Here is a 15,612-nt window from a genome sequence, read left to right on the forward strand (position 1 = left end):
TTTTTTTTCACTTCGCTGAGACGCTGAACAACCAACTTAATTAAAAGACTGCTCAAACCCTAGCTATCAAGGGAGTGACTTCTCATGACTTCATCTTTCCCTTGCCCACTTCTATCATCCTCAGCGATTTCGGTAGATGATGCTGACTTACGCATTGTGTATTCTTCTGGATGGACAACCGGAGGGCGAATAGGGTTTGAATGTGAAGGAACAACGCACGTAGCGAGTAGGAGCATGAATTCCACCGCTATCTTCACTTTTGAAGGTGCATACCAGTGTGTCCGATGGAGTTCCCGGCAAATTGTTTAAATTCTGATATACCACAGGAATTGGTGTCGAAGTTTTTGGAACAGTAGGAACTGGGGAATCTCCCACATCCACCTACCAAGTTGATGACTTATCGAACTCTCAATTTGAATTTGTATTTCCAGTACTAAACCTTCAAAACAATTATCGTGTCCCGTTCTATAGGTCGCCTTCACTAGAACCAGGAAATCACACACTGACTATCATGGTCCTACCTGAAGCTACAACTGCTGGCCAGTTTTACCTGGATTATATCATCTATAATCCAATACCCACATTTACACTACCCAGTCCAGCAGCAACTATTATAGGTAGCACCTATAGCACATTATCCACCTGCACAGCTGGAACCACTCCATATCCCTCATCTGCTGCTGTTCCTGCTATTGCAGGCGGTGTTGTTGGGAGCATCGCAGGTGTAGTTGTGGGCATGATTTTGACATTTGCATTATTGCGCAAGATTCGAATTAGATTTTGGCGTAAGTTCACTGGTATCCCAGCAAAATATAAACACTGAGTAGTGATTTCTCTGGCAGCATTCTCCATTTGTTGCAATTCCAGCACCCAACATCAAAAACCAGTGAATTCCAGGAGAAATATTTCTCAAGAAAGATCATTTCAAACAAGGGACTTGGACACAACTGCAGAGCGTGCATCAATCTATAATGTTGATCTGGATCTAAGTATGCATTTTGGACATACAAGAGTGCTGCACTGGCAGGGTGCAAGTGACTCAGAACACCTCTCCGACCCCCCATCCTATGATGGATAGATTCGGCACCCCATTTGTCAGACTTCCATATTGATTACATCTACCAAGACCCAGAGGAAGTGTACGTTCATGTGGCTTCTTTGGGATGATAATATGCACATGTCTGCACAATTTTCTGTAGTATCCTTTTGTCCTAAAATTCCTCTTGTGAAATATTGTTCATAAATCTCAGGGCTAAGTCTTTCTTGAAGTTTCTTCAGACTGGATTAGCATCTGCAAAACCTGGATGTTCATGAGAGCAATAATACAGGCTGGAGAGGACTGTCCAGCACTGGAGGTTTATGCATATCCATAATTGATCAACCTGTGCTTGCCAGAGCAAGGATACTGGCTGGAGAGCACTGTCCAGCACTGTCAGCTGCTCTCCAGCTATTAGCCCAAAATCCAGGTTTTACAGATGGCCAATAGATTAACTACTTAACAGGTACACTTGAGAATGATCAGTTGTTTTATCATCAACTGAGATTAACTACTTAACAGAGAGCACTCTCAGCTGCCCTTCAATGATTAGCAAAAGAATCCATGTTTTGCAGATTGGCAGTGCTACTGCACATAAGTGCACAGGTCACTGCAAGTAATACCGCAAATGCTGATGGCCCGCTGGAAATTGTCCTTTAGCTTAGGAAGCATTTGAATAATCATAATGTACTGTAGGTATAGATAGAAGATCTTAACAAATGCTACAGCTTGCTAGCTTCAAGCTAAAGTTACTTGAAGCCATTTCACTCGAATAGCCCATACTTACTCCGATCTGTCAACTAGCAGGCTAAGAAACAATGTCCAGACCCTGATCTCAATCGAGACAGCGAGAACTTAAACCCCCCAACCTATAATGGATAGCTTCGACACCACATTATTTCGCTGTGCAGGATGGGTCTACCTCTGTAAAGTCACCCTAACAATGCCTATAGGATATGCACTCATGTGGCTTGAGCAAGCTTACAAGTTTTGATTGCCATTTGGTGCTCACGAGACCCTGATCCTTCAGAGTCAGTGATTGTCATGCTAGCACTGAGTGAATATCTGTCTGTATAAGGACGTATGCATACAACAACAAATATATTGCTCCTATCAACTGTATAATCCTATCCTACTAGTAGGTGTTCTTCAAACAAGTTCTCGTGTGATTTCAATGATCAATATCAGACCCTCCCACTGCTGTCATTGGTATAATTTGGAGGTAATGGAGTCACGGTGGGAAGTGACCTCTGAGGACCCGGACTTTGTGCTGCAAGCAGCGTTTCCAGAGTTCGCATTCTCCTCATCAGCTCATCGATCTTTCCATCAGATAAAAGTGGATTGATTGTAGTTGTTGAGCTTCCCTGTTCAAATATATCAACGTCTCTCCGGGATTCAAGGTATTTCAGGGTGAAAGGATCTGGTGTGAGTATTACTGGAGCTGGCTTCCGTGCTAAGGGTGGTTGGCTCTCCAGTGATGACTGAAGTGCACCATTGCGTTTTCTAGACCGTCGTCGGATATAGAACACACCGAGAATTGCGGTGATCAGAACCATGATTCCGATTACTCCCCCAACAATTGCACCGGTATACTTTTTTGAACTGTTATTCCCAATTGGTAGGTCAGCATCTTGGGTTCATCTGTCTTGACGCACTGCATACCTTGATATGCCAATGGTTTGCATACTCCTTTGACAAAAGTGATGATAAGTCAAAATAATCATATAAAACTAGTTGGTAGGTAGGAGAAACCCACTGTTTCGGTGACTGGGTTGCCATTGAGCTTATGCCACCACTTTCAAAAATAAAGTCAGAGATTATTTATGTGATGGTTTAATCTTACCTTGAACTGCCTATGGAAGTTCGGCTGGGTATACTATAGGAGCATATATCTATGAGCACCGTAGACTTGGTTATTAGGTACTCGTCAATTGAGATACCTTGTAGATGGAGTTAATGAAGTACTTGAGAGGGTATTCAAGGATTGGGTAGAGTCTGCAGATGCAGATTCGACAATGGTACTTGACGCAGTTGTGGTCTGAGTTATAGTGCGGGTGACTGTTGGATCATGACTAGAAGATGTTTTAGAGAGTGTGGTAGTGTCCTCTGGCTCATTGCAAAAAGGAAAGTCGGGATTATTGGAATTACAAGTACAAGCTGAGGAGTCGGGATCTACCCTGATAGAAGAGTCGGTTTGCCCGTTTCCTATGCAAATTGTACGTTAATGGCTGGATCTGAGGCTCCAAAAAGTGAAATCTGTCCACCAACGCTCCAAAAAGCAGATTGAACTGCCCACTGAAGTACGGCGTAGCGGCAAGATCATTGAGAGAGAGATGCTGCTATCATATATCTTGGGAATACAACCTATGATTCAAATGTTGAAGTCGAGGTAAGTTTGAGAACAGCTCCAAAGTGGATAGTCTTTACCGGTCAAACAACCGGTGCTGGACGCCAGTCAGAATGAGAAATCTACGTGATGTTGTACCGAGTCAGCCCTATAAATGCAAGTATTTACATATCAACAATCAGATTGCTGCATTTTGACACCCACCGAGCAGGAACTTGGAAGAAGCTGTAGTTATGATTTATGGTTACAATCATGGAATAGGCAAACAGCTCAAACAGAAGAGGATCAGCGACTCAACTTGTCGTTTGACAGACAATCAGTCAATCCTTTCAGAACCTTCCAGAAATTTTATATCGTTTTTCTTCTGTTGCCAGTTTCAACTCGACCAGTGCAGTCGAAAGCTTGAAGGTGTCTTTATTCACGAATGATTGTTTTAATATAATACCTATATTGATGGTAGATGCAGCTCAATTTCGGCGTCGACTGGCATTTATCGAGAGATCAAGTGTCCCGTACTAAGCATCATCGGGACATTAAGCAGCACGACGGTGACAGGCAATGGCACTTCTCACAGCCTTGGTGGTGAATCGAGATGAACGTATACACGGTGTATGAAATGTGAGGGGTGAAGTGAGGCCAACAGGCAAGCACTGTCATTCAATACCTATGGCCAGGAAATCAGCATACTTACGATAGTTACAACGTACCTTCTTGACCAACTGTTATAACTACTAACAATTATACAAGACTACTGCTTCCATTAGAAGACGGTAGTATTAATACGTTCCATCTCACTCTACTGGTTGACTAGAAATCGTCAAGATCGTTGCTGAGCTTGAGATTCAGCTATGGTCAAACCCAAAAGACTGATGCGGAAGAAGAGGGGAGAAAAGAGGTTGGTCCGAAGATCAGGACCACCGGCGTTGTCTTGGTCAGCTAATTCTTTCTTTGCGCACTTCTTTCCTGACCTCTTCCAACAAGCTGAATTCATTTCACGCAATGTTTCTAAGTAAATGAACCCTTAAATGCTGAATTGGTGCGGCCGGAAAAACAATTAAAAGTGCGTATCAATCATCTCAAACCTTTGCCTCACCTCTAACGTTAAATTTAGTACGGGAGATTACAGGTCAATTTCTCATAGCCAAGAATACTTTGAGAGTTTGCGTTTGTTACTCTAAGTTCAAATGCCGTTGATCCATCGTGAGCTCATCAGCTGTATCCTGTTCAAGTGTTTCCAGCTGTTATATCATTCTAAGAACACAGCATACAGCAACGGCTCCGCTTGACGACTCCAGTAGGATGTTAGATATCAAGAATCGATGTAGAGGGACATAGTAGTCTCTGCTTCACTTACTATTGATCGAACCAATCCGAAACTCCAATGCAACTGAGGCAAACTTCAGAATCAAAAGAGGAGCTGGTTGCGTTTTCAACACCGCTAGCCTCATCCCTGCTGTAGCCCACTGTCCAGCACATATATTGTCCCACTATCGCCACAAACCCAGTCATTTTTGTAGCCATAATCAAGGCAAAATATTGCTATGAGGAGTGGGTTTATCGTATCTTATCGTTGATATTTGCTGGGGTGGCTCCACATGTGAGTTTGGACACCCGATCGACAAATTCAGGCTATGACCAAAAAGAACGTCAAGCTTGGCGTAGTAGATGATGACATGGGCCTTCTTCGCAGTATATCAACTGAGGTCCCATATCAATATACCTGAACACAATCATGCCGCACAAATTCGAAGACAGCGCTGCCTCCAGTAAATCTATCAAGAAAGATATGCAGGGTGAGCATCGATTCCAATTCTGTGCAATATCACTAACGTTTGTTTTTCCTCCATAGCTAAAGGACTCGGTCATCCAACAGCCGTTGACAATGCACCAACAGGAAAAGACCTCTACCGTTCTGCGCCTGTTTATCAAGATGCCCCCGATGACCCTCCTGAACCAATGGAGACGTTGAAGAACCCCGGCTCTGCGGGAACGGATTCTAAAGTCGGAGCAGCAGGAGCAACGGGGACATTAGAGGTTGTTAGAGATGCCCCGGTACGTCGTGATTTCAGCATCTGCGCATAATCCCTCATGATTCTATGCAGATGAGGAATTTACCTCCGGAGGTCGTGGACAAATGAATAGCCTAAACATTAAACTGCATGTATCTTCACATAGACTGACTCGAGATACCATATGATTGTCCTCAAAACTTGTATTTGTGGTTTTCGATCGCATTCCTGTCAGCTTTAGGATGATGCGAAGATATAGGATAAGTGATTGATAAAGTTTAAGTGTCGAGAGGTAAGGAAAAAGGAAGGTTTTAGTTTTACTCATTCATAGAAGCTTCGCCTTCGACCCTCTAGACCTCTCCAAAATCATGTACAAGACGATTATGATCACAGTGAGTATTGCTTCCAGAGCTCCTTTTCCTGCCGATGGTTGCGTCGTTTCGTTAACCCTTTCAAACGATTTGCGGCTAGCGGGTACAAAGTGAAATTGAGGAATGGACTCGTTGGCAGGATTCCTCAGGACGATCTTTGGAACGTTAATGATAGGCAATCGGTTCGATGAGGAGCAGAGACCTCACCCTCCGACCAGATTCGATTGACCAGAAAAGCCCAGTTACGTCGTTGGTCATGATTGATCCAGTCCAACTGTTGTTGCCCGTTCTGCAGAAGAAATCATGAGGCGATGATCAACGGGCAGAAGAATTCACTGGCGATTCTACTCCACAGACAATCCACTGCATCCCTTCTGCCTTGTCAGTTACCACATTGCTTCCTACGGTGGAGGGGTTGTCCTTTGTCTGGGTTTGATTTCCAGTCGAGAAAGAGGTGATTGCCCCATTTCCAGATATTTGCCACTAGATTATGGTTATGATGAATAAGTTCCATATATTAGGCAAGTGAGGGATTGCACGCACGACACTGAGGGGTGTTTGAACTGTGCCAACACTAATTGTCTCCCCAGCAGAAGGTGGTGCAAGAAGCTTTTTCTTTGCATCATTAGGAATATGGATCTCGTACAGGCCGGGAGGAAGTGCAACAGACATGGTGAGTGTAGGGAATTCGCGGTAGTCTAATAAAGGGATGAGCAATCGATGTTGTCCTCTAGAGCCTGAGAGAACCTTACTTACCTTTGCACCTTTATATCTCGCCATTTGTCAATTTCGAGTAGATCTGTCGTCCATTGTCGTAGCACTGACATTTTAGTTGGATGATGCGACAGACAGCTTACTCGCGCCCTATGTAATGTATTTCGAGTACGGGTTTTTAGTATAGGACAAGCTTTAGAAGTGCCTACGCCACGGTGGCTCGCAAAGCTCGCACCGCACCCCAGCCGGGCACACAGCCTGCTCTCAGCATAGGACACGGCAACAAGTTTGACCGATGCTAAAAACCATTCAGAAAACAATTGTTCCAATGGGGCCATGCAGTATGATTATTGAGTTTGAGTTGACACACCTTATGATCACACTGGCAGCAGAAATACATCTAATCAACAATCTGCTGTTTTGTTCATGCATGAGTACAGTTTAGGCAGACATAGTATGTAGAAGAATAGAATGTGTGCCTGGGAGCTGCAGGTAAGTTAGACAAGAAAGAAAACTTGCAATCTACTCCAAGCTCTCTGGTTTATAGGTACATATCAATAATGTCGGAATAGCAAGCAGGTTCAGCTTGATGATGCTCCTCTATGTCTTTGACCGGGATTTTCGTTCCATCGACATCTGTGGGCCAGCCCGTGATATCCCAAACTTGCCAAGGAATTTCCAAATCTCCCGCTGCAGACAGAAACCAAGGGAAGATATCAGGTATTGAATGCAAAGTTGATATATTCTATCCTTACATTTTAGAGTTTCGATCTGAGTGTAACATAGTCCAGTGAAACCAATTTGCTTGTTTGTGAGGAGAGTATGATCCATCTCCATTTGGGTTTTGTAAAAACTTACAGTGTTGGGTGAAGGATCGTGTGGTTCTTTGGAATCAACCTAATGTAAAGATTCCCGTCAAGCAAAATATGGATGGGGATCAACGGGTCATACACACCCTGTTGGTTTCCGTCAAGAAATTTGCACCAGATAGTATGAGAACACACTATTTGGCTCGATTGGATGATCTTGAGAAATTCACGACGATTAATGCTCTCACCAGCTGACCCTTTTTACCTTGTCTACATTGCGCAAATTGAGGTCATATATTATTCGAGAGTAATATGAAATTACTTACACAATATCTTTTGAGAGCGCTCCACACACACGAATTTCTCAACCTTTTGGATTCGTCGTGCTTTTTGTTGTTTGGTGGAAACATTGCTGATTAGACGGGGAAAATCATAAGATGAGATGATGAGTCTCACTGACGCACATGGTTCAGAGCAAAGAAACATCGACTTCCTTCCGGCAATTGCAGGATGGGATAGGATGGGAGTGGCGACTCATGATAGGGTAGACCCCGATCTTGCAGCTCAAGCAGTCGAGCAATTAGTGTCGCATAGCAAGGCATTGCTAGAATCCTGACAAGAATGGGCATCACGAGCGAGATGGCACAAGATAACATTCCGTCCCCCCGAGATTGGCTGATATCTATACAGACTACTTGTGTACCTTCCCTCAACCGTGGCTGCCATTCCCTCGCTCAAGGTGTGCAGCTGTTCCCGTAGCTCTGTTTGTGGGACGCAAAGGCGATTTGTATGTCTTGTTGAGCAAGTATGTATTCCTAATTTTTAATTTTTTGGTATATGTTTCTGATAGTTCCATTTCTTCAGAAGCGCTTCTCCTCTCCGTTCGTTAGCGACTCCCTACCGTCACGGCTGAATCTTTGCTGGCCAAAGATCGAAAGCTGGCTCGACTCTCAGTTTTCTAGATCTTCTCACACTTCCATCTTGTAGTTTCTTGTTCAACTCGATAGAATCGCTGTCCCACGAAAACCGTGTGTCTTCTAACAACTTTCCTGTTCCTCTTCGGACTTGTTTCTGTCGTGTCTGCAGGCCATCCACCGGTTAGTCTTAGCTATCCCCCATCGGGATTTTGTTGCACATTGACTGAGTAATGAGGAAACAGATCAATGCCTTCGAGCTGGTATTACATGTCAGTTCAAGATGTCTAGAGACATCCTGTCAGGATTCTTCGAACAACGCGGGTCCCTCCTACAACTATGACATTCCGAATCATTCGGAGTTCGGTACGGTGAAGGCGACATTGAAGCTGTTACTTCCGAAAGACGCGAAGATGCCGCAATCTGAGCATTCCTTCGGCTGCTACCAGTTTACGATAAACACTTGGAATCTATCGGCCGAGATGAAGCGCTCTTTTGATGCTGGGGAAACTGACGCGTTTCCCATAGTAAGAGTTGTGGTGGCAGTAGCAAGGTAACTTCGTGTGTAGGCGATATCCCAGGAGGCGTTGTTGTAGATGAGATTTCCAGTGCTGATGACGTTGTCGATCTGGATGAGAGAACGAGGTAAATTCAAGGAATTTAGCTGGGATAGGACTCCAATGATTCAAGAAAGAAGAGACTTACACATTGTCCTGAACATCCTGTAAAGTTATGGATCGATGGAACGCCGGCCCTGGAAGAATAGAGTAAAGGATATGTGATTCACATACAAAATGATGAGAAACCCGCGCACCACACGCTACAAAGAGTGATACCAATAATGAGTTGTTGAGGCTGGAAGTATTGCGCGATATTACAGGCGTTGAAAAGATACGCAGCGGTAGGTGTATCCCAATCGGTCAGGTTTATAGTCGAGGAGCTATTGGCTTGAGATATCGATGCCGGGAGACTCCCGCGCTAACGAACGAAAAAGTTTAATTCCAATGATTTTGAACATATCGCTGGTAAACTCACCGGCCGAAACCACACATAGATTCCACTAACATCCAAACTGCGTCGCAAACACACCTCCGCCAGTCTGCGCAAACCCACTTCCAAAACTGCTCGGTTTCTTTTCTTGTACTACACACCCTGCGCCCGTAGAGAAATAAGTTTGAAGAATGCTCCCTGAATGTATCGAGTTCGTGCCTAGGAAACATTCAGAGGTGGTGTGCAGGGCGTATTGGTTTGAATCGAGGTTGTTGATGGCTTCGATGATGTAATTTCGCCGGAATTTGGCCAGAGGAGGTCGGTGCCGAGCATCCAGAATGAAGGCCAGACCTGTTAATGGGGAGGGATTAGATAATGGTATCATGAACTAGATAGGATAAATAACGTACGGAACAACCGTAGGGTATGTGCCAAACGTCAATAACAGCAAGACTACCGATGGGATATGCGTCCTTCGTAGTGATCTTCACCTACAGAAACAAATGAGTGGAGCATAATACAACAAATGGATATGGTCAACGCACCGTATTCCTGGTTCCACCGTCGCAGCTACCGTTATATTTGTCGGATTATCGACCCGTATTATCGCATAGTTGGTGTTTGGGTCGATGTAAGTCAGATGATGGAGCGACAGCAGGACGAGCCTCGAGAAGAAGTCGTTGAGAGTAAATTCAACCGGGGATTGAGACTGATGAGAGTCTGGGCTAGCACCGAGCTGCTTATCGTCATGTGATCATTCTCGGCTGTCGGCTTCTAATGATTGCCGAAATCTGCTTCCAACCATGACCATTGCAGCGATCCTCACTCTCACCAGACTGGCCTCTGCGACTGCTACAGTATACTCTAGAAGCTCATGCTACCATGTCCTCCAAAAGTAAAATCAAACTGAACCGGCGAAATTTACCTTTTGGCTCGCGAAATTATCTAGGATATCATTCTCAATCAGATGTGCGAATTGAGAGAACTGGGAAACTCAGGTTGTCCACTAATGACCTGGAAAGAAACGCGAATCTTGGAACACTAACAAATGAATCAAAAAGGTGATTCGACCGATTAATTGCTGAACCGCCCCTTCTTAGTCGTCTTTCTCCCGTCAAGGTGTCTACGAAATCTAGCCGCGTATAAACCTCCGAAAGATGCCTTTCCTCAACCGTGGCTGCCATTCCCTCGCTCAAGGTGTGCAGCTGTTCTCGTAGCTCTGTTTGTGGGACGCAAAGGCGATCTGTATGTCTTGTTGAGCAAGTATGTATTCATAACTCTGAATTTTTTGGTATACGTTTCTGATAGTTCCATTTCTTCAGGCGCGCTTCTACTCTCCGTTCGTTTGCTGGTGACACTTCGCTACCTGGTGGTAAAATGGATCCAGAGGATAAGACAATAGAAGATACCGCTGTACGTCGTACGTATACCTTGTCTCGAGGGTTGGCTGTTCATTAGAATATAGAGAAGAGAAGCTTTTGAAGAAGTGATCACCGACTTCTTCAAATTCCTTTAGTTTACGCTAACTACTTCGCCCAGATAGGTCTCCCTCCGGATCAAAGCAAAGTGCCGCTACTTTGTGTTTTGGAGCCGTTTTATGTGGCAAAAGAATTACTGGTAACTCCGTACGTATTCTTATTCATCTTTTCTGGGATTCGAATTTTGACTATTGCTCGAAACAGAGTCGTTGTTCTTATCCTGGACAATACCCTTCAAGTAGGTCCACTTCCGTCTCTCTACTACTACACTCACTCACCTTCCTGCCAGCCTATTCTCAATGCGCCGGAAGTAACAGCTCTCTTCTCTCATCCGCTTGCGTCCTTTCTATCTTCCACACCACCGGCCAGTATAATTCGCTCGGAGCCGGAACTCGTCGAGCTTGGAGACGATGGTACGGGTTACCGCTACCATATCTCACACGATTGGGATTGGGATGGTCCGCCTGTCGTGGTCGACCCTTCGAAAGTCAGGCATGCGAAAACAAAGCGGACAGATCGACGATCTAGTCTCGTCTCTGACTCCAACTCAGTCGAGCCGATTATTCAAAGACCAAAATTCAGGATGCACCAATTCCTCACGGGTAGAGAAGCAGGAGGTATCAAACCAGTGTACGGTCTAACAGCGTGCGTCCGTTCTGCATCTTTGCTCTTCGATGATTGACATCTTTTTCCCTTTCCGGCCCCAATCTTGCTCGTCGCCCATAGTGCAATTATGATTCACACCGCTAGAGTCGGATACTCTCCCTCACCGCCTGCGCTAGCCTCTCCGGATTTTGAAGTATCACCTCCCGGCAGTCCCAGTACATCGACCCGTATTGCCTGGGCGTTCTGTCGCCCAAATCCACCCGATCGACCGAACCTCTTGCGGCAGGCGCTAGAGGAGGAGGGTTTGGCCGGGAAAGTAGATTGGAAAAGGGTGCGTGAGGTCGCAGGGGTAATCGAAGAAGATGTTGGACCTAGAAGAGGTTTGAAGAATTCTAGCTCAGGTTCGCCTTCGTTTGGACATATTATTAGAACACGCAGTAAACTGTAGCGAGGTGTATCGTGAATGCACGGATTCTAGGTGTACTTCGTGACGGTAAGAGGTCTAGGTAAAGTGCCTCTTGAAGGATTCTTAGGTTCTCCTTCTCACAGTAAACTCGAGAAACGTCTTTATTTTATACATTCGGAACAACGAACACGCTGTACATACACATTACAAGAATTGGACGAGCGATTTTTTCGTAGTACGAACTTAATATGCTACACCATGCAAGGGCATTCCTTTCGGGAAAAGTTCTTTGAAAACATCAGGATAATGACGTTCCGCGACGTCCGGGTGGCTCCTGCAACGCAGAACAAGAATTAGAATCCAACACAGAAAGAACGGCTCCATCGACTGACTTTGCTCTGCCTAACAGATATACTTTCCCCGCAACGTCGTGAGCGTATTCCGGATAGTTGATAGCTTTTCGAGGCCGTGGGTCAATATCGTTCACAATGCGATAATTGCTACTCACATTCGGTTTCTGGAAGTACACCTCTCTCGTCCCGGAGCTTGAGTATTTCCGGAGGCACTGGAAAACAGCTCGTTTAGCGATTTCAAATGGAGTAAGGAGAACAAGAAGGGCCTACTTTTCAGTGCGCTTCCGTCAACTCTGACTTCCAAATCCATTCCACTGTAGAAGAACGGGATCGAATATCGGGGTGTCTTAGACTCTAAAGGAGGAGCTAGAACTCGGTGAGAGGTTGCTCGAACGACGCCTTGGGTGACAAATTCCAGTGCTGGTGATTATATACATGAGTTAAGAGCAGATTAGAGCGAATTTGGGTCTGACATCTTCCAAAATTGATCTACAGGTGTGCAGAGTATGAGAGAGACAACTTGGAAATTTCGACTGGTTGAACACCTACTACAAACGTATCAGGCTTTGGAGGCACGTCAATCCATTCTCCGCGCAGATTTTGAGCTTGCAATCCACGATGTTCTTCTGATGCTTGAAGAAGCTATATTCAATCCTAACCATGAATTACTTTCCAAGCAATAATCTGCCGCAAACTCACGAAAGTGAGCATAGCCCCATCATAATGCGCCCCAACACCCTGTCGGGATTCCCGCTGTACAGGATACTTGATAATCTTGCTGAGATGCATACGGTCGTTGGTCTGGTAGAATTGGTCCAATGTATCGGGAGGTAGACCAAGTGCCTCGGAAACGAGTTGGAGAAAGTCGGAGGCAAGCGCCGATACTTGAGCGAGGTATGATTCAAATAATGCTTTGAATCCTGGAAGTTGATCTTCGTTCGGGTACTATGAATTGCTCAGTACTCATTCTGTAGCGTAATGGAGATACACACCTGTGACGGTCCATACACATTCCAATATGCCGGATCTCCCGCCTTTAAGGGTCTCTCCCCTTCGAACCCCGTCCCAAAATCAAACTGTTCTCTCCAATCTACCTCCCCCTTGGTCAGCTCCATTCCCATCCTCGAATACCCCAGAAAATGTGGCGAATTGGCCATCCTTATTTGGTCTTTGTCCCCTTGCGGTAGACCAAACAAACGAGGGACATAATCATGTTTGAGTTTGTGGATGAGGCCTTTATCTACGGGCGTGTTGGAGAGATAGAGGAATCCGACGTTGACGAGGACGGTTCGTAGTTGGGATATAAATTTGAGCCTTGATTCGGGGTTCGAAGTGGCGAGGGAGTAGTCGAGGGTTAGTATGGATTGGAAGTTGGCACTCGACATGTTCGCTTGCAGTGGGAGGAGAAAGGAACAAATCCGCGTTCCTTTGTAGTATTCGATCTAGTGGTGCCAGATGACGCGATCTTGGCGAAAGGAAGCTGATGACCATCTTATTTCACTGCCAACTCGGATGTTCTAAGGTATCGGAACAGTCTAGCGAGGACTGTTCAACAACAGTGATGTAAACAGAATATCGAGTCAGTATAGCTTGTACTTGTACCAATGCAGAACAGGAGACTCCTGTATCTCCTGGTGCTACCTATACGCCTCCGAAGTGGGAGGAAGCGACTTACTATTGAATTACATGATGACTCAGGCTAGACCTTTGACTCCCAAGCCCAGACGATCCCGGATCTACTCGATTCTTCAGTCCATTTGAACGGGAGGTCTCATGGTCTACACGTTAAGAGACCAAAGTCACTTCACTCCTTAGGTCTCCGCACTATTGCGTAGTAAAATTAAAAAGAGATTATGATTACGCAGCAAGAGTGATGTTTTGACATGTTCCTGCATACGCTGCATGGGTTTTGACTTGAATGGGACCACTGAAATTTATGTATCCTGAGCGGTCAGAAGCTTTCAAGTTTCCAGCCTCATAGCGATCTAAGCACCGAGAGTGATGGATAAGCGTCTTCAGCGATGATGAAGTAACAGTATACTTGCATTTGTAATGACCTTTCACTTTGTCCTTATATTCGAACCAGATCGTACTTGTGTCGGTCACAGTCAAATGAAGCGTTCCTTTGCCTTGAATGGTACATGTACGGACGGAAAGCTGACAAGAAAACGACTTAGAATAAGCATCGTCAATATTCGAGTGATCCACCCACAGTTGCATCACAACTTTCTCCGTTCGGAGCAGCCATGAGGATAGTAGATGTCACCATTTCATTCTGGGTTATCGTGAAACTGATAGAGTCCTTTAACTAAGAACGGAAAAACAAACAAACGACCATACCTTTTAGTCGCGGTGTTACTAATTGTCGCAGACGCACTAAATTGTGACATAATCCCCGTTATGTCAGGAAAGTTCAGCATGGTCATGAAGCTAGAGGTGAGGCCAATGCTAGTGGATGCTAACGATAGGATCAACATGTTGATACAGGCCAATAAACGGACTTGATGATTAACGCACAACTGATTGTGAACATGGAAGTAGCACTAAATCCTTGTAGTACAGCCATGGAAACTGTTCCAGTCGTGCCATCAAACACTCCAGCAGTGCTCGCGTTGTTGGTTATACAATCTGGCGTTCCTAGAGTGTGTCAATGAGATACGTGCAGAAGTTGTGCGATGGACGTCGTTACTTACCGTCATAGATTATCTGGACCGAACCAGCAGTGCAGAGCTCTGCTTTATAATCGAGCTCCTAGGTACGCCAAAAAATTCTGATTTCGGAAGAAGGCAGGATGCTAAACTACGCACATGTTCATCGTTCGTAACAACATTGCGACTCTTTTTGCTCCAGTGCGTGTCTGCATATTTGTTCATTTCCTCCCAGCCTCCGACTGAATTGGCAGTGACGACGGGGGTAAATGAGCACCGAACCTCGGGGGAAATTGAAATTAAGCAAGCTACGCACGCTTCTTCAACATCTTGCTTTCCAGGGGTACGCACTTCGTCGCCACTGTTCGACGCAAAATCGAGCTCGAGAGACCTGGATCAAATCCTTCCATATTCCTCAAGTCTTGGGATCCTTCGCCGGGGAAAATCATGTTGGAAACAGGCGTCAATTCTGGGATCGCTTGACCTTCGTTTGTGCCACTAATGAACGGTAGCGCTATGCACCCGGAGGCCACGAGAAGGGCGGAATAGCCCGCAATCTGCGACGAGGAGATTAGACTGAGCCTTGACAAAGATCACAACACATGAGACGCACCGTAGTATGAACTCTAACCATAAATGACAATAAATAGAGCGGGGGCTCTACCAGAGAGACAATAGTAATAATTCTCTACCAGAGAGAAATTTTACGGGGAAATCGTTTGCCACCAACGGGGAAGTGAGTTATATAAGTTCAGGTACTCGGGTGGTACCCATTTTTCGTTATCGCATCGCGTGGATGGATCAACTGAGGCTATGCCAGGTGCCGGTGAGGGGTTTCAAGATTATCGAAAGGTATAAAGAGCGTTGCTTTCAGATATACAGAGGTCACTGTGATGTTTCCAATCCAAGCACAGAGAAAAGGACAATTGTG

The 15,612-nt window shown here is 45.2% G+C and overlaps 8 protein-coding genes across 8 annotated transcripts; 3 read left to right on the forward strand and 5 right to left on the reverse strand.

Moving 5' to 3' along the window:
- Nucleotides 1-84: 84 nt before the first annotated feature.
- C8R40DRAFT_1175537 (uncharacterized protein) lies at nucleotides 85-823 on the forward strand (the record flags this gene model as incomplete). Its single annotated transcript, XM_046232342.1, has 2 exons — nucleotides 85-265; nucleotides 327-823. The coding sequence occupies 2 exons, from the start codon at nucleotides 85-87 to the stop codon at nucleotides 821-823; spliced, it is 678 nt and encodes a 225-aa protein (XP_046081604.1).
- A 1,282-nt stretch (nucleotides 824-2,105) lies between these two features.
- On the reverse strand, nucleotides 2,106-2,595 carry C8R40DRAFT_1126073 (uncharacterized protein; the record flags this gene model as incomplete). Its single annotated transcript, XM_046229011.1, has 1 exon — nucleotides 2,106-2,595. A coding segment is annotated over one exon (188 nt), but the record flags the coding sequence as incomplete, so codon positions are not given.
- A 2,520-nt stretch (nucleotides 2,596-5,115) lies between these two features.
- On the forward strand, nucleotides 5,116-5,521 carry C8R40DRAFT_1056716 (uncharacterized protein; the record flags this gene model as incomplete). The annotated part of the gene is made up of 3 exons (XM_046225101.1): nucleotides 5,116-5,176; nucleotides 5,233-5,435; nucleotides 5,486-5,521. The coding sequence occupies 3 exons, from the start codon at nucleotides 5,116-5,118 to the stop codon at nucleotides 5,519-5,521; spliced, it is 300 nt and encodes a 99-aa protein (XP_046081606.1).
- A 55-nt stretch (nucleotides 5,522-5,576) lies between these two features.
- C8R40DRAFT_641530 (uncharacterized protein) lies at nucleotides 5,577-7,083 on the reverse strand. The gene is made up of 8 exons (XM_046235747.1): nucleotides 6,848-7,083; nucleotides 6,687-6,775; nucleotides 6,589-6,627; nucleotides 6,520-6,527; nucleotides 6,307-6,461; nucleotides 6,104-6,246; nucleotides 5,971-6,052; nucleotides 5,577-5,918 (listed from the first exon to the last, which is right to left on the reverse strand). Exons 1-8 carry the CDS (start codon nucleotides 6,875-6,877, stop codon nucleotides 5,718-5,720), a joined length of 747 nt encoding a protein of 248 aa, XP_046081607.1. The 5' UTR covers nucleotides 6,878-7,083; the 3' UTR covers nucleotides 5,577-5,717.
- Nucleotides 7,084-8,642: 1,559 nt separating this feature from the next.
- On the reverse strand, nucleotides 8,643-10,001 carry C8R40DRAFT_1175541 (uncharacterized protein; the record flags this gene model as incomplete). Its single annotated transcript, XM_046232343.1, has 8 exons — nucleotides 8,643-8,828; nucleotides 8,906-8,954; nucleotides 9,015-9,178; nucleotides 9,236-9,299; nucleotides 9,352-9,541; nucleotides 9,597-9,681; nucleotides 9,732-9,926; nucleotides 9,993-10,001. 8 exons carry the CDS (start codon nucleotides 9,999-10,001, stop codon nucleotides 8,643-8,645), a joined length of 942 nt encoding a protein of 313 aa, XP_046081608.1.
- A 71-nt stretch (nucleotides 10,002-10,072) lies between these two features.
- On the forward strand, nucleotides 10,073-11,722 carry C8R40DRAFT_1175542 (NUDIX hydrolase domain-like protein; the record flags this gene model as incomplete). The annotated part of the gene is made up of 8 exons (XM_046232344.1): nucleotides 10,073-10,251; nucleotides 10,310-10,453; nucleotides 10,513-10,603; nucleotides 10,656-10,676; nucleotides 10,730-10,815; nucleotides 10,873-10,906; nucleotides 10,958-11,313; nucleotides 11,395-11,722. 8 exons carry the CDS (start codon nucleotides 10,073-10,075, stop codon nucleotides 11,720-11,722), a joined length of 1,239 nt encoding a protein of 412 aa, XP_046081609.1.
- A 100-nt stretch (nucleotides 11,723-11,822) lies between these two features.
- C8R40DRAFT_641024 (uncharacterized protein) lies at nucleotides 11,823-13,721 on the reverse strand. The gene is made up of 8 exons (XM_046235745.1): nucleotides 13,026-13,721; nucleotides 12,733-12,978; nucleotides 12,583-12,675; nucleotides 12,507-12,522; nucleotides 12,304-12,453; nucleotides 12,189-12,245; nucleotides 12,073-12,136; nucleotides 11,823-12,014 (listed from the first exon to the last, which is right to left on the reverse strand). Exons 1-8 carry the CDS (start codon nucleotides 13,416-13,418, stop codon nucleotides 11,924-11,926), a joined length of 1,110 nt encoding a protein of 369 aa, XP_046081610.1. The 5' UTR covers nucleotides 13,419-13,721; the 3' UTR covers nucleotides 11,823-11,923.
- Nucleotides 13,722-13,890: 169 nt separating this feature from the next.
- Nucleotides 13,891-15,315, reverse strand: C8R40DRAFT_1175544 (uncharacterized protein; the record flags this gene model as incomplete). The annotated part of the gene is made up of 8 exons (XM_046232345.1): nucleotides 13,891-14,190; nucleotides 14,246-14,324; nucleotides 14,374-14,491; nucleotides 14,551-14,670; nucleotides 14,727-14,784; nucleotides 14,841-14,923; nucleotides 14,998-15,238; nucleotides 15,295-15,315. 8 exons carry the CDS (start codon nucleotides 15,313-15,315, stop codon nucleotides 13,891-13,893), a joined length of 1,020 nt encoding a protein of 339 aa, XP_046081611.1.
- Between the last annotated feature and the right edge of the window lie 297 nt (nucleotides 15,316-15,612).

This window comes from Lentinula edodes, assembly GCF_021015755.1.
Source record: "Lentinula edodes strain Le(Bin) 0899 ss11 chromosome Unknown C8R40scaffold_44, whole genome shotgun sequence".
Lineage (NCBI taxonomy): Eukaryota > Fungi > Basidiomycota > Agaricomycetes > Agaricales > Omphalotaceae > Lentinula > Lentinula edodes.

Bases quoted from the DNA above. Each gene is read 5' to 3' on its own strand.
- C8R40DRAFT_641530 (XM_046235747.1), bottom strand. From the start codon at position 6,877: ATGTATTTCTGCTGCCAGTGTGATCATAAG. The intron at 6,628-6,686 runs GTAGGCACTTCT...TACATTACATAG, and splicing joins GCTTTGCGAGCCACCGTGGC to GGCGCGAGTAAGCTGTCTGT. The intron at 5,919-5,970 runs GTGAGGTCTCTG...AACGTTCCAAAG, and splicing joins CAATCGAATCTGGTCGGAGG to ATCGTCCTGAGGAATCCTGC.
- C8R40DRAFT_641024 (XM_046235745.1), bottom strand. From the start codon at position 13,418: ATGTCGAGTGCCAACTTCCAATCCATACTAACCCTCGACTACTCCCTC. The intron at 12,979-13,025 runs GTGTGTATCTCC...AGCAATTCATAG, and splicing joins ATGTGTATGGACCGTCACAG to TACCCGAACGAAGATCAACT. The intron at 12,246-12,303 runs GTAGGCCCTTCT...GCTGTTTTCCAG, and splicing joins TGACGGAAGCGCACTGAAAA to TGCCTCCGGAAATACTCAAG.